Source organism: Nycticebus coucang, chromosome 8 (assembly GCF_027406575.1).
Source record: "Nycticebus coucang isolate mNycCou1 chromosome 8, mNycCou1.pri, whole genome shotgun sequence".
NCBI classification, from domain to species: Eukaryota; Metazoa; Chordata; class Mammalia; order Primates; family Lorisidae; genus Nycticebus; species Nycticebus coucang.
The window spans coordinates 57833479-57850234 of NC_069787.1; the positions used below are offsets into that span (position 1 = coordinate 57833479).

At 38.8% G+C, this 16756-nt stretch overlaps 1 protein-coding gene across 1 annotated transcript in view; it reads right to left on the bottom strand.

Moving 5' to 3' along the window:
* Window positions 1-11277, bottom strand: part of COL6A5 (collagen type VI alpha 5 chain) — a 110443-nt gene extending 99166 nt beyond the window's left edge. Inside the window, exons 1-3 of the mRNA XM_053599802.1 lie at window positions 11211-11277; window positions 8692-9291; window positions 3837-4469 (exon numbers count right to left, since the gene is read on the bottom strand). Coding sequence (XP_053455777.1) covers window positions 3837-4469; window positions 8692-9291; window positions 11211-11277 — 1300 coding nt within the window. The remainder of the gene's footprint in view (window positions 1-3836; window positions 4470-8691; window positions 9292-11210) is intronic.
* Between the last annotated feature and the right edge of the window lie 5479 nt (window positions 11278-16756).

The window sequence follows — 16756 nt, forward strand, 5'->3', positions numbered from 1 at the left end:
AACCTTAGATGTCTCTTTACTACCCCATGTAATCGTTCATCAAAACTGGGTAGGAAAAAGAGCATATTTTTAAAATTTAGGTTATTGATGCTGCTATCTGATTAAGTACATGAACTGATCCTTAAGATACAAGAAAATTTAGTCATTTTATAATTATTTTCTTTCTTGACAGCTTCTGAGTAATTTATAGCTACTAAAACTGCTTCAGGCTATGGCAAGCTGCTTCTTAGGAAATCAGAAATGCTAGAAATAAGCATGACCCTGAGAATTAAACTATGAAATCAATATATAAAGTATTAGGGCAAAGATAAGCAGTTATCTGCAAAAGACAAAGTTGGCCCCAGACTAGCAAAATTTGAAAGTAACCAGAATAAATTGATTTATATATATAATAAAGAAGAATTAAGCGTTCATCAGAAGAAAGGAGTGGTGGTCAGCCATGAAGAAGAGAAAAATGTGAATCACGGTAGGGGTAACTTGGCAATGCCCATTTGTCCCTTCCTAGAACACTAGCATTAGCCACATGCTGCTATTAAAATGTAAATCTAAACTACTTCATATTAAAGAAAAATTAAAAGTCATCCCACAATTGCACTAGCTACATTTCAATTGTTCAACAGTGTCATGTAGCTAGCGGCTGCCATATTGGACAACATAGATTTAGAACATACCTATCATTACAAATTTTTGACTGGACAGTACCAAGGAATGTGTCTTTTGGCTCAAGGACTCCCATGTGCAGTTTTATATATAAAGATATATAAAGAAATGTTTTTGATGTTTAAATAGAAACATCTGCCCAATAGGATGCTACTAGACATTTTTATCATAAAACTAACTCTTTTGTTCTAATTCCACAACCCCTAACAATCTGTTCATTACAATTTAGCTTCTAACTTCTCATGTTTATAGGGAGAGACAATACTACCCAGAGCACATAAATGCCCCGGTTCCTGGATGTTGACAGTTCTCAGTCACAGAGACAACTGTGATTCTTTTTCTATACAACAGTCTCTTGAGTTTGGTTAATGTAAGTTTCCCCTTGATTTAATGAAACTCTATGTAATAGAAGCTAAACACTTGCTATGTGCCAGAGTATGCACTTCCTATGTGCCAAAGGAAGATGTTGTGTAATCTTATCACCTATGAGGAGGACTCTGTTTGACGTGCACCAGGATGATGTTACTTTCACTGTGAGAACAAAAGTAACAAAGAAAAAAGAGGAGAGGGCAGAATAAGTCTTTGAGGACATATCCCAGTTGCTCTCCAGAATTGCTGGATTTTCTGTAAATAAAACTGAAATTGTTGCTCTCTCAAAAAAAAGAAAAGGAAAAAAAAGGCAATGCGTTTACACTGTCTCTAGAATGACACAATGGAACTGAGCTAACATTACCCTCCATGGGACTTTTCTTATCATCCTCCCTTTCTGCTTTCACTTTCTATCAATCTTCATTTTTCCCCCGAGTATACATCCAATGTATTAATATCATGTGAATCCTTGGTGGCATCCACTTCTAAGGAACCTGACCTAAGTCAGGTACCAACATTTGAGAGCAAATTAGAAATTTACATGCTTAGAAATAAACATGACTAGGAAGATAACCACTCCACTTAGATGGCTTTTGCCCTCACCTTGGTTCCATATCTTCACATTTAATAGCATTTCTGTAATAACAATAACAGCTTTTTATCATAGCCTTGCACACGCCCTGAGAGAGACCCTGCTACACATCCCTGCTACACATTCTTACTGTGCCCCAAGTGTCTGCCATTCTGAGGGATCCTTCTACATGTCACTTAGGAGATAAAATGGGACTTATTTCTTGCAGCTGTCTTGTCACATAAACATGCCAGAAAATCAAGGGCTGGCCCAGGTTACATCCTTAAAACTGCCTTCAAATGACTGGTCTGAGGTTAAAATTAGACTTTAATGTCACTGGAAGGTTTTAATTCCTTTCCACATAAATATTGCCAAATTCCACTTGAATTGTTTGGAAGCATTTTATCTGCAGAGAAAGTATGTGAAAAAAGCCAGTGTCTGAGAATCAGATAAACTCAAAGTCACATCAAGTATCTCTTGACATGTACCTTTGAAAGGAGTTCAGTAAAACAGCTCTTACAGCAAAATTCCCAAAGAATTTTAACTAGGAGAGCCTCCACTAAAAAAAAAAATGGAAGCTTATTGTACCCTCAATGAATTCCCAACAATAAAAGTACTTTGAGTGCTATTAAAAAAAAATGGAAGAAAAAAGTAATAGAAAAGATTGAAATGTGAGAAAATAACCATGGTTGTACATAAAAATTTAGGTACAAGGATGTCTACATAAGACTTTTATAAGAGCAAAACACTAGCAATGACCTATATATCCAATAGTTTAAGATATATTAAACAAATTATGATAGTTCCTTACAATATAATGTTATTTCCAATCTAAAAGGAATGTTGCAAAAGAATATTTAAAGAAACAGGCAAAAGTTTATACTATAAAGTTGATAGAAAAGTGAGTAAAGCAGATGTGGTTATTCCAGTGTCCATTTTCTCCTTCTTCTGTGTAATTAAATCCCCAATTTTTGTCTAGGTACTTGGCTTCCCCAAATAAAGACTACGTTTCCCAGGCCTGATTTTTACAACTAGGTGCAACACATGACTAAGTGCTGGCTGGTGGGACTTAAGCAGAAGTGGGATGTGTAACTTTGTGGAGGCCTGCCCTTTTCCTTCCCTTTCATCTTTCTTGCTTGTTGGATGTGAATGTGATGCCTGGAACAGTTGTCCAAGACAACTATCCTGGGAATAAAGGCCTCAAAATAACATAGAAAGAGACAGAGTCCCTGACACTATGGAGTACCACATCAGATCAGTCTGCCTACTTCTGGTCTTATTTGGGAAATAAAAAATAATAATTGTATCCTGTTTCAATCACTGTTATTTTTTTTCTGTTGGCCATGCCTAAGCATAACTGTAACTGGTACAACGATGTTTTGCCACCTTTTTTTAAATCTCACAGCACACTTGAACCTATAAACTTCTGTGGCACACTTAAATAATTATGCTCAAAAAAAAAAAAAAAAGAATATACTTACTACACTTTGAACATCTTTCAAAAATAATTCAATTATTGATCTTTAAAAATTTTCCTGGCACACCAGATGAAAATCACTCTAGTACAGGTTACCCAACTGTATATGCTTTTATTGTCCAATATTACAGTCACTAAACACATGTGGCTATTAAAATTAAAATGAATTAAAACCAGATTACATTGAAATTTCTCCATCATGCTAGCCACATTTCAAATGCTCAGTAGGCACATGTGGCTGATGACTGCCCTATTGGACAGTGCAGATAGGGAACACATCCATCGCCACAGAAAGTTCTATTGGACAGTACTGCTATGTATAAAACGATGTGATGTAATTTTTAAAACTCTGCATCTGTATGAATGAGTGGAATGAGGGGAGAGAGATACACATGCACTAAAAGGTAAAATAAATGTTGATAAATGGTTTTACTTGAAAATAGGATTCTAGGTGATTTTATTTTTCTTCCATAAGTCCACCCATACTATAACAATATTTTATAATTAATATATATTACTATTTTACATTTTATTGAGATATGACTTACACATTATAAAACTGATCCACTGCCAGTGTCTCATTCAATGATTATTAATAAATTTATGAAGTTGTGTGACCACCACCAAATCCAGTTTTAAAACATTCCCACAACTCCTAAAAGTTCCTTTATCTAATTCCAGTGAATCCTCACTCTAGTACCAGCCCTATGTAATCATTTATATACTTTTTAATAAGAAAATTATTTTTTAAAAACATACCAATTTTATCAAGTTCCACTTGTTCAGCATGAGTAGAAATTTGGGACCATATTTCATTCCGGACCTTTTTCAGAAAGTTTTGACTGTAAGTTTCCAAGTCTGCATAGGACTTCAGCATGGAAATTGTCTGTTCCGGAGGATAAGACACTATTTCTTCTAGCTGGGTATTATTAGACCCTTGAATGCTAACAGCAAACACAGTTGTGTCCTCCAGCCGAAGGTTTAGTGCAGCCTCACGCACCTGATCATCTGATGGTCTGTGGGTGACTAGGACTGCGATCTGAGGCACCCCCTGTGCCCTTCTGCTGCCACTTGACTCTGAGAAGCTGTCTCTTCTCATCTGTTCAATGGCAGCCCCAGAATTGGATTTCCCAACCCGGAGAGAAAGTTTCTGGATTTGCTGCTGAAATTCAGATTGAGTTGTGCTGGATTTTAGAAAAGAAATGGTCTTGGCACTATCGCTGTAACTCATCAGTCCAAGCCGTGTGCAGTTGTCCTTTACATCCATGGAGCTGGTGACATTCTCCAGGAAGCTCTGAAGGTTTCTTAGATTTTGTCTGGTCTCGAGTGCCTCATCCACCAGGAACACAAGGTCAACAAGTGAATCTTTCTGACAGGTTATGGGGAAGGGAGCTATGAAAAGAAAAAAAGCACAAGGATTAGTATAAATCACTGGCTCAGGGTGAGAAAGGCACTTTAGAGATTGTGAAAATGCATTAGTGAAAACAGAGGCAGTCATCACAGATGTATTCAGCATTGTTTTCTTTGAGTGAAAAAAAGATCAAAATTCTGAACAAGATTTACAAGATCATTGATCGCGGAAGCTTTTCATATGCCACTCCCTCCATCAGAATGCTTGCCTATTTTCCTCCCACATCCCACTACCACCAAGAACAGCCAGAGGTAGGAAGAGGCAAGAAGCCTAGAGTAGTTGGAGCCTAAGAGTGAGTGGAAACAATGGTGGCTGGGGTCAGGAGGCAGGACCCAGGTCACCTGGGAGTCACATGATCTAATTTAAATCTTTTTTTTTTTTTTTTTTTTTTTTTGTAGAGACAGAGTTTCACTTTACTGCTCTCGGTAGAGTGCCGTGGCGTCACACAGCTCACAGCAACCTGCAACTCCTGGGCTTAGGCGATTCTCCTGCCTCAGCCTCCCGAGCAGCTGGGACTACAGGCACCCGCCACAACGCCCGGCTATTTTTTTGTTTCCGTTTGGCCGGGGCTGGGTTTGAACCCGCCACCCTCTGCATATGGGGCCAGCGCCCTGCTCACTGAGCCACAGGCGCCGCCCCAATTTAAATCTTTTTAATATCACTCCAGTTGCTAAGGAGAAATAATGAATTCAGAGATAACAACTAAGAAACAGTTACCCTGGTCCAGGAAAGAGATAGATTCTTAGATAAGCATTATAGGAGCTAAAATTGAACAACAGAGTAGTTTTGATGCATGATTTAAAGATAGAACAGAAAACTTGATAAATTGGATGCAAGTGTTGAGAGCAAAAGAGGAAGTGGTGAAAACTCATGACTTTTTGGCCTGAACAACTGAGTGGATGATGATGTTGTCTTTTTCTGTGATAGGGAGGATAATCGGAAGAACAAGTTATAAGGTGAATCAAGAGTTCTATTTTGGACCCGGTAAAAGACTAAGAAGCTATTGGGCTCCCAAGAGAAGATGTCAAGTACGCAGTTGGTTACACAAATCTGGAGTCTAAAGGAGAGTACACCATATTCACATAAAACACCTACTCCAAGCACAGGTGAATGTATAGCAACTGTGGAAAGTGTATCCAAATGATAAGCTCAATCTTGCTGAAAACTACCCATGAGGATTGTGAGTTCTTAGAAGGTGGAGGCACGTCTTATTCATCTCTATCCATTCAATACCAGGTGGGAACCAAAAATATTTGTGGAATTAAATATAATTCCCATATATCTACCAATCTACTCTGAATCCCATACAGTTGGTTAAAACAAACTCCCAGCATGACCTGTTTAGGTTAGTATTTATTCACAGTCATTCACTATTAATAATAATAAATTGTGTGCCAAATGCCATGTAAGTCACCTCACTCATAAGGCAAGCACTATTATCCCCAATTTATAAGTAATAAAACTGAATCTCAGAGTCAAATAACTTACTCAAGGACCCCTACATGGTCAAGCCAAACCTCCCTGACTCCAAAGCTCTCACTCTTAACTTCCAAAAGCCCAGGACAGGGTCCTACCAGCATTACCTCATACCACTGCTACAGGTAAGTTAGAGAAAGTGTGACAAGCATGATCATCATAAAGCCCCCTAAGAAGGCACTAAAGCCCTTATGTTCTAGAGAACTCAAGCTAAGCAACCACCTAGAGGACCAGAAGATCTCCAAGATCTTGAGAGTGAAGGGCCACAGGATGTTTCTTCTCCAAGAAGAGAAGCACATATGTTGTAAGAACTTGCTAAGGCATCTGCATTTCCATGTATCTACCAATCTACTCCTGAATCCCATACAGTTGGTTAAAAAAAAACTCCCAGCATGACCTGTTTAGGTTAGTGTTGCCCCTGAGGAACTGCGTGGGGCAAGGGGCTTTCTCCTCATTCTTCCCACTCTTCACTGCTCCTCCCAAGAAAGCCCATGCTGCCAGGTCCTCATGGGCAACACTAACTGTAGCTGAGCCTTGTAGATGCTTGCTAAACTCTATTCTCTCATTCCCTCTCCCTGGTCATAAAGCTGGACCTGACCTCCCAGCTGCCCTGGCAGTTAGGTATGACCATGCAACTAACATCCGACCAGTAAAATGTGAGCAGATGTAGTTTCTCTTCCAGGATCAGCCCATAAAACCCCCATGCAAGTCATCTTCCACATTTTTTCCCTTCTATCAATCATCTGTATGCCAATTCCTAGGGCACCTTGCAAGTCATATTTGAAGATGGTAGAGTCATCACCAGTCTAAATACCTAAACAGAGGAAAGACAACTGATCAACCTAAGCACTAGCCCTATAATGTTACAAATACACTAATTATTATTCAGGAAGACTATTTAAAGCCTATCCTGGTCTGACTTTTTTAAAAAAAAAAACCTGGCCCATAGCTCTAGCTATAGAAGTAGGAAATGGTAGAGAAAGAAGGAAATTTCAAGATCATCCCAATTGACAGTTCTTACAAATGTGTGTGCCGGGGCAAGGTCCAGAGATAGGACATCTTTTCTCTAAGATCATAAAGCCAGCTAGTGTCATCTTTTGCGTTTTGGTTCAGGCCACTTTGTACCATACCATGTGGTGTCCTGGGTCATAGTACTAGAGAGCACCTGCTATAATGTCCCACCATCACCAACTGATTACAAAAGCAGCCAGGAATATCCATCATGTTGGAAATTCTTTCTACCTTCCTTCAGAGATAATAGCTGGATCCACCATCAACATATTAATGATCACTTAGAACTTAGCTAAGATACAAATAAAGCATTTTTCAAATGAGAAGTTGTGAGTTAAGGGGGCATAGGTAGTCCTTCTTTTGACCCAGGGGATCAAGAGTGAAAAACTAATGAGAAAAATGTCCTCTGCATTTTTTCCTGAACTACCTAGACTTCCCAGGGACTGAAGGAAAGGCTAATTTGGCACCTGCTGGGTAGTGGGATACAGATAATCGAACTGGTTTTCTGGCCTTAGAATCAGAATTCTCCCAAAAGAAACTGGCTACAACCACTGGGGTCAGTGCTGCTTTTGAGTAGCATTGCACACAACAGACATCAACATGGATGATGGCACCTTGGAGGAAGGGTTTATACAGCCGCATGAGACCCTCTTGGGAGTTATCAGAAAATTAGAGAGAATTTCATGCTAAAGGTGTGATAGCTAAAGTCTTAAGTTATAGAAGTGAAGATGCTGAGTCAGTTCAGTTTCAGCTGCCTCTAACCGATATCATTTATCCTCAAAAGCTTGTCAGAAACACTTTCAATAGTTCTTCATTTCAAAGATCAACTTTACTGGGAGATACACTATTATATAATGGCAGGTCTTTAGAAAAAAAATTTGTAAGTAGTACTAAAAGACATATCCTAACATCAAAAATTTTCAAGTGGGGGGTTATGTCCTCAATGTAAAACATATTAGCATAAAATGATGGCACAGCTGGAGAGATAATGAGTCAAACTTCTGGCTTTAGCAGATCCTGATATTCACTAGAGTGATTTTACCTCAGAGGGGAAAGAAATGGCTCAGGATGGGATGAGCCAACACAGTACATGTGGGGCTCAAGCCTCCAGTGCAGGGCACTGTGCTACCTACCGTACAGATGAGGGCATTCCCTCTTCTGCCTGACTGAACTCAAAACATGATCATGGGCTAATGGTGTCTCATTTTAAGTCTATCCTTCCCACTGAGTGTTGCTATATATCAGTTGACAGGCATTTATTAAATATTTATTGTGTGCCCCATACCATACCAGGGTTGTGAGGGAAAGAGAACAGGTAGGATCTTATTTTTTTATCTATAAGACCCTCATGTATTCAACCTTTAAGAATAGGACAGTTGGGCTGCACCTGTGGCTCAGTGGATAGGTTGCCGGCCCCATACACTGAGGGTAGTGGGTTCAAACCCCATCTTGGCCAAACTGCAACAAAAAAATAGCCGGGTGTTGTGGCGGGCACCTGTAGTCCCAGCTACTCGGGAGGCTGAGGCAAGAGAATCGCCTAAGCCCAGGAGTTGGAGGTTGCTGTAAGCTGTGACACCACGGCACTCTACTGAGGGCAATAAAGTGAGACTCTGTCTCTAAAAAAAAAAAACTGAATGGGAGTTGTAAGGAGGTGAGGGTGGTCAGATGCAGATCGGCATAGGGATCAGGCACCTCTTCAACTATGGGCTTCCTCACCTTGTATATCAACATCAACTGCTGCTTCCTTGTGCTTTGTTACATCCTTGATAATCTGTGTCATGTTTTGGGAAAACATGCTGAGGTCTCTGGCCGTCCGAAGGTTGAAATGAAACTGGGACGTGGCCATGGCCTTCAGGTTTTCCTCAGACGCTTTCTGCATCCCCACGGAGATGATTTTCACTCCGTCTTTCTGCAGGGCTTTTGAAGCTTCTTCCACATCATCCTCAGACTTGGCCGAAGCCAGGACCACCAAAATAGGGGGAAACTGCTTCTTCTGTCTCCCATGTGTGGGCACAGAGAAGTAAGTTCGGTGAGCCTCCTGGAGAGCATTTCCAATCTTCAGGGGCCCACCAATGAACTCGAAGTTCTTTTTGAGGTGGTTCAGCATGGGGCTCCTGCTCTTAAAGGTGCTCAGCTGGAATTCACTGTGGAGCTTGTCACTGTACTGCGCCAGGGCCACACGGTATTTGTCAGCCTCGATGGGGAGACTGTTGAGTGTTTTGTTGAGAAACGTTTTCACAAATGGGAAGGACTTAATTCCCAGATGATCAGAGCCGTCTACTAGAAACACCACATCTGCATACTCAGGGCCTGGCTCTATCAAAGTAAAGTGACAACAAACAAAAACAAGGTGATTGTTCAGCCTTCTCATTTTAGACCACAGAACTCATTTGAGACTATGTCCTAGAATGGGTATGTCAGAATCTCAAGGAAAATGTCTTCTGGAGGTCAAACAGAAGAAACTGCAATTTCTTTAACTAAAACAATCAAACAAAAGGACTTTACTAAAGTTAGCCAACAGATTTTTCTTCCTTAACTCTCTATCAGAGGCAACCAACATCATTTTTCTTTCTTAGTTTTGGAATCCCAAATGCTGATATTGTAACTAGGAAGTAAATAACATGAAATATCCAGAAAATCCCAAGGTGGTCTATGGACACCAATTTTTGGAAAAAGTATAGAGGAAACAGCTGTCTAGGTTGAAGAGATTAGAAGCATAGTCTAAGACCAGGATTTCAGTTGTATGGGCTCAATGAAGAGAGAAGCAGGGTAGGACAGGGGGAGTCGCAGAGAACAGTGTGCCAGGGAAGGTCCGGTGTCAGCCTCCTCAGCAGAGAGTTCTGGAGCATAAATTATGGCAAGAGGGTCAGTTTTTGTGCCCCCCCTATTAGGAAGTCATTCAAAGCAGAACATCCCCAGGAATTGGAGGGAAGGAGCCAAGTGCTAAAGACATAACCTCTTGGGTAAAGCAGCTCTTGAAAAACCCAGAAACATTATCTTGAGACAATAAGGCACATCTGTGAGCTGGTGCAGGCAATATTCACCCTACTAGGGGAGGGTACACCACCGTGACAGGGAGCATATGGCATGGGGAGGCACCAACAGCATGTTCTTCAGCAGTCACAGCCCAGCCACCTCCACTTGTAAAATTAGGCTGGTAAATATCTTACAACTGGCTCTCTCCTTCAAAGTAACTCAGAAATTCATCAGAAAATCATAGGGTAACACAGTGCATAGCTAAGAATATTTCTTTGAACTATATGTTTAGTAATTATAAGAGAGTAGAAACCCTAGCTTTCATGCTATATACACACACATACACATGTGTGCACACAGGCTTATATGCCATGTAATGATGTTTTGGTCAACAACAGATTGCATATGTGACAGTGGTCCCACAAGATCATAATGGAGCTGAAAAATTTCAATTGTCTAGTGGCATTGCCATTTCTTGTTTAGATATGTTTAAATAGACAAATGTTTACCATTGTGTTACACTACCTACATATTCAGTACAATAACATACTATATATGTGATATAAGCTATGTAATATAGCCTAGGGTGTACAAGTAGCCTCAGCATAATAGACTATACTATCTTTGTTTGTGCAAGTACACTTTATGATGAGTATATTTGTAATATTTGCCTAATGATGAAATTGCCTAATAATACATTTCTTAGAACATATCCCTATCATTATGTGACTCATGACTGTGTATGTTTGTGAAGACATATCTATATCTGCATATATATGTACACATATACGTACATACATATTCATGCATTTTTGTAAGGAAAAAGGGCAGTCAATAAGAAGGAAGATAATGGTTTAACCACAAAAATACTTTGAATTTGTTTTCTGTGCAGGGTTCTTTTCTTCAACTTACTAAGACTAAGATTAAAATTGACCTGTAAACAAATGGATGGACTCTATTCATAGAGACATGGAACACTGAGACTGAAGCATATCAAAGAATAAACTCTGATTATATGTTATTATATTATACCTGGCTAGATAAACTTTATATATAATATAACTCATGAAGTTTGCCTATAACTTTGTGCTGTCTTTCAGTCTAAGTTTAATATTGCATATCTACAATTATTGCTAAATGTTGTGTACTTTGATATTTTAGTGAATAAAGTCTTTATTTCTCTTTGTTTATTAAAGTTTGCTGAGACATAAGAACAATTTATTTTCTTAAGTAATAATAAACATAAAATATACCGGTACCTGGGCTCTGATCTGCCAATGTTTCTGTCCAAAGGATTAGAACAAATATCACTAGCAGGGTCTTCATTTTGTGATGATTTCTTACTTTTATTCTGCAAGAGAAATATTTTTTTACACTATAAAAAATCATATTGTATACTAGGAAGCAATTGCTGGTATAGTTGTACAGAGCACAACACACTGTACATAAGTATTCATCAAGCAGAGCTAACTCTGTTTACAATACTCACAAAGCACTTAGAGTATCTGTTTTTGTTGTTGTTGTTATTTTGTTGTTTTTATTGTTGGGGATTCATTGAGGGTACAAAGAACCAGGTTACATGGATTGCTTGTGGCATTCCAGCCCCAAAAGGTGTACCACCCTCCATGATCCCCCCCACCTCCCTCCTTTCCTTTCTCCACTCTCCCCATCCCCTACTCCCTACTGTGTGCTAGGTCATTAATTGTTCTCATATCAGAATTAAGTACATAGGATTCTTGTTTCTCCATTCTTATGATGCTTTGGTAAGAATAACATGTTCCACTTCCATCCAGGTTAATACAAAGAAAGTCTCCACCTTTTTTAGTGGCTGAATAGTATTCCATGGCATACATATACCACAGTTTATTAATCCATTCCTGGGTTGGTGGGCATTTAGGCTGTTTCCACATTTTGGCAATTGTAAATTGAGCTGCAATAAACAATCTAGTGCAAGTGTCCTATGGTAAAAGGATTTTTTTCCTTCTGGGTAGATGCCCAGGATCTACCCAGGATCCTGGGGTATTGCAGGATCCCTGATCATGTTTCAAACACCTTTCTCAGTATTTTACAAATGTCATCTTATTTAATCCTCATGACAATTTTAGGCAGAGGTATAATAATTATTAAGCTATATGACATAAAAAGAAACTGAGATAAGTGGCATGGTAACAGGTGGGTCAAGGATACTATTCCAGACAGGGGGAGTGCCACACCCAAGTTTTTAACTGCTATGCCCCAAGTGTTATACAAAATCTGTGTCTTCACAAAATTAACAGTCTCTATTATTTACCCTCAATTGTTATGCCAATGATGATGATTGTATGTGTTTATTACTTAGCTCAAAAAAGCCAACAGCATGAGAAAGCAGAGCAAGATGGCCTAATAGAAACCTCCAATGAACATCCCTATACATGAAAACCTAAGTCAACAACTATCCATGTGAGCACCTTTAGGAGAACCAAAACTCAAGTAAGTGATCACACTACCTGCTTTTAACATTACATCAAGGACAGAGGCACTGAGTGGGCAGAAAAGAAATCTTCACATTGGCTATGCCACCCCTCCCCCATTCCTCAGCACCAGTACTGAGCAGAGGGAGAATCTATGTTCCTGGGGGAGGAGAGTGAAACGATTATGGGGTTTTGCACTGAAACTCAGGGCTGCTCGAAATAGGGATACATAGTACAGGGCAGAATTCTACCAGCACCTACAAAGGGAGCATTTTGACCAGTGAAATTCATCCCGGGGAAAAAATTAATATTATTAAAATATCAATCCTACTCAAATCAATCTATAAATTCAATGCAATAGCCATCAAAATACCAATGACATTCTTCACAGAAATAGAAAAACATACTAAAATTTATATGGAATCACAAAAGACCCAGAATACTCAAAGCCATTGTGTAAAAGGACAAAACTAGAGGAAGCATATTACCTGACTTCAAATTATACTACAGAGCTATAGTAACCAAAAACAGCATGGTACTTGGCATAAAAACAGATACAGAACACAGCAGCAGCAGCTCAGGATCAAAATCAAAACCCACAAATCAGTAGCTTTTATATATGCCAATAACAATCAAGCTGATAATAAAATCAAAGACTCTATACCTTTTACAGTAGCTCTAAAGAAAATGAAACACCCAGGGATTTATCTAACAAAACATGTGAAAGATCCTTGTAAAGAGAACGAAACCCTAAGAAAAGAAATAGCAGAAGACATTAACAAATGGAAAAACACACCATGCTTGTGGCTGGGCAGAATCAACATCATTAAAATGTACAAAGCCGGGGGTATCGCCCTACCAGACTTTAGACTATACTACAAGGCCACAGTGATCAAAAGTATGGTATTGGCACAAAAACAGAGACAGTGGCATTTGGAACCGAATAGAAAACCATGGGATAAAACTAACATCTGACAGCCACCTAATCTTTGATAAACTAAACAAGAACACACACTGTGGAAAAGAATCCCTAATTCAATATATGATGCTGGAAAAACTGGATAACCACACATAAAAGATTGAAACTGGACTCACACCTCTCAACACTTACAAAAATTGATTCAAGATGGATAAAAGATTTAAATCTAAGGCATGAAACAATAAAAATCCTCAGAGAAAGTGTGGGGGATACACTTAAATATATAGGACTGGGGAAAGACTTTATGAAAAAGACTTATGTGGCAATTGCAACAACAAAAATAAACAAATGGGAGTTAATTAAACTGAAAAGCTTCTGTACAGCTAAGGAAACAACAACCAAAGCAAACAGACAACCTACAGAATGGGAAAATATATTTGCATATTATGAATCAGACAAAAGTTTGATAAGTAGGCTTTATAGAGAACTCAAATTAATTAACAGAAAAAAGACCCAACAATCCCATATATTACTGGGCAAGACAGATGAATAAAACCTTCTCTAAAGAAAATAAACAAATGGCTAACAAACATATGAAAAATGCTCATTATCCTTAATTATCAGAGAAATGCAAATCAAAACTACCCTGAGAAATCACCTAACCCCAGGGAGAATGGCCCGCATCACAAAGACTCAAAGTTGCAGATGCTGGCATGAATGTGGAGAGAAAGGAACACTTTTACACTGCTGGTAAGACTGCAAACCAATACAACCTTTTTGCAAGGAAGTGTGGAGAATCCTCAAAGAACTCACATTATACCTCCCAGTTGATCCTGCAATTACATTACTAGGCATCTACCCTGAAGAAAAGAAATCCTTTTATCATAAGGACATTTGCACTAGACTACTTATTGCTGTTCAATTTGCAATCATCAAAATGTAGAAACAACCTAAATGCCCACCGACCCAGAAATGGATTAACAAGCTATGGTATATGTATACCATGGAATACTATTCAGCCACTAAAAATGATGGTGCCTTTACATGTTTTTGTATTAACCTGGAGGGAAGTAGAACACATCCTTCTTAGTAAAACATCACAAAAATGGAGAAGAAAAAATGCAATGTACTCTATTTTAACATGAAGGCAGCAGATGAGCTAATACAAGGTGGGAGGTAGGGGGATGACCAGTGGGAAGAGGGGAGGAGGGGGGATGGAGGGTTTTAATGTATAGCACATCTCTTGGGGGTGGGTCACAATTATAGGAGGGACTTTATCTAACAAATGCAATCAGTGTAACCTAATTCTTTGTACCCTCAATGAATCCCAATCAATAAAGAAAGGAAAAAAACAATAAAATGTCCATTCTACCCAAAACAACATACAGATTGAAAAACAGGACTTTACTTCATATGGAACCAGAAAAAAAACCTAGATAGTCAATACAATTCTTAGAAATAAAAACAAATCCAGAGGCATCACACTATCAGACTATACTACAAGTCTATAGTAATCAAAACAGCATAGTACTTGCACAAAAGTAGAGATATAGACTTATGTAATAGAGTAGAGAATCTAGAGATGAACCCAGCCACATATCACTATTTCGTCTTTGATAAACCAAATAAAAGCATGCACTAGGGAAAAATATCCCTATTGATTCTCATTGGATAAAAGATTTAAATTTAAAAAAAAATTAAATTTGGGCGGCGCCCATGGCTCAAAGGGGTAGGGTGCCAGCCCCATATGCCAGAGGTGGCGGGTTCAAACCCAGCCCTGGCTAACAACTGCAAAAAAAAAAAAAAAATTAAATTTAAGATACAAAATAATATAAACCCTAGAAGAGAGCATGGGGAAGTACTTAACAATATTGGCCTGGGAACCGACTTTATGAGGAAGATCTGCCCTGGCAATTGGAGCAACACCAAAAATAGCTGTGATTTGATCAAGCCAAAAAGCTTCTGCACACTGAAGGGTATCACAACCAAAGCAATCAGACAGCCTTTGGAATGGGAGGAGATTTTTACATGTTACAAATATGACGAAGGCCTGATAAGTAGAATGTACAGAGAACTCAAATTAATCGACAAGAAAATAGCAAACAATCCCATTTATCGGTGGTCAAGAGACTTGAAGAGAAACTTCTCTGAAGATGACAGACGAATGGCCAAAACACACATGAAAATGTGCTCATCATCATTAATCATCAGAGATATGGAAAATCAAAACCATTCTAAGATATTACCTAACTCTAGTAAGATTGCCCATATCACAAAGTTCCAAAACTGTAGATGCTGATGTGGATGTGGAGAGAAGGGAACACTTCTACACTGCTGGTGGGATTGCAAACTAATACAGCCTTTTTGGAAAGAAGTATAGACAATTATTAAAAGAACTAAAAGTCAACCTTACATTTGATCCCACAATTCTATTACTAGGTATCTACCCAAAAGAACAAAAATCATTTTACCACAAAGACATTTGCACCAGAATGTTTACCAGAAAAAAAAAAAAAAAGAATGTTTATTGTAGCTCAATTCAGAATTACCAAGTCATGGAAGCAACCCAAATGCCCATCATCCCTTGAATGGATCAACAAACTCTAGCATATGTTTATCATGGAGTACTACTATGCAGCCATAAGAAAAGTTGAAGACGTTATATCTTTTATGTTTACCTGGATGGAGTTGAAACACATTCTTCTTAATAAAGTAACTCAAGAATGGGGAAAAAAAATATCCAATGTACTCAATACTAATATGAAACCAATATAAAAACAATTGCACATCCACACAAATGATAAAACACAAATACAGTCTAGTGAGGGGGAAAGAAGAGGAGTGGAAGGGAGATTGGAGGGAGGAGGAAAGGCAATTAGCAGGATCTCACCTACTATATACAATGTGAGGGTTCTCACCACACCCCCTAGGTAAAGGGCTTAACTACAACTTGAACTTTACCTTTGAAGTCAAAACAAGATACCCTAAAAATTTCTACCCTTGGGTTAATTAAAAAAAAAAAAAAGACACAAAGACCAATAAAATAGAGAATCTAAAAATAAATTCACACATCTATAGTGAACTTATTTGATAATGGTGCCAAAGGATAGTCTCTTCAATAAATGGTACACGGTGGGGAGGAGCAATATGGCAGCCAAGTAACAGCTTCTTTGCAACTGGGTATGGTGAGATCATGGAGAGAAGACTCTAGGCATCTCTGGCTGGAGGGATCTGCCCAGAAACATCGCTTTAGGGACAAGAGAGAGAGCAAGAGACTTCTGGACCCCATGAGGAGGACAAAAGCAGTGGAGAACTGGACTCATCAAAACCTTAGGCCAGAGGCATGGTAACCTAAAGAGCAAGAGGAAGTGAAAGGAAAATTATGGCAAGGAAACAGGTAAAAGAAAACACACATGAGAAAGAATTAGCTGAAAAA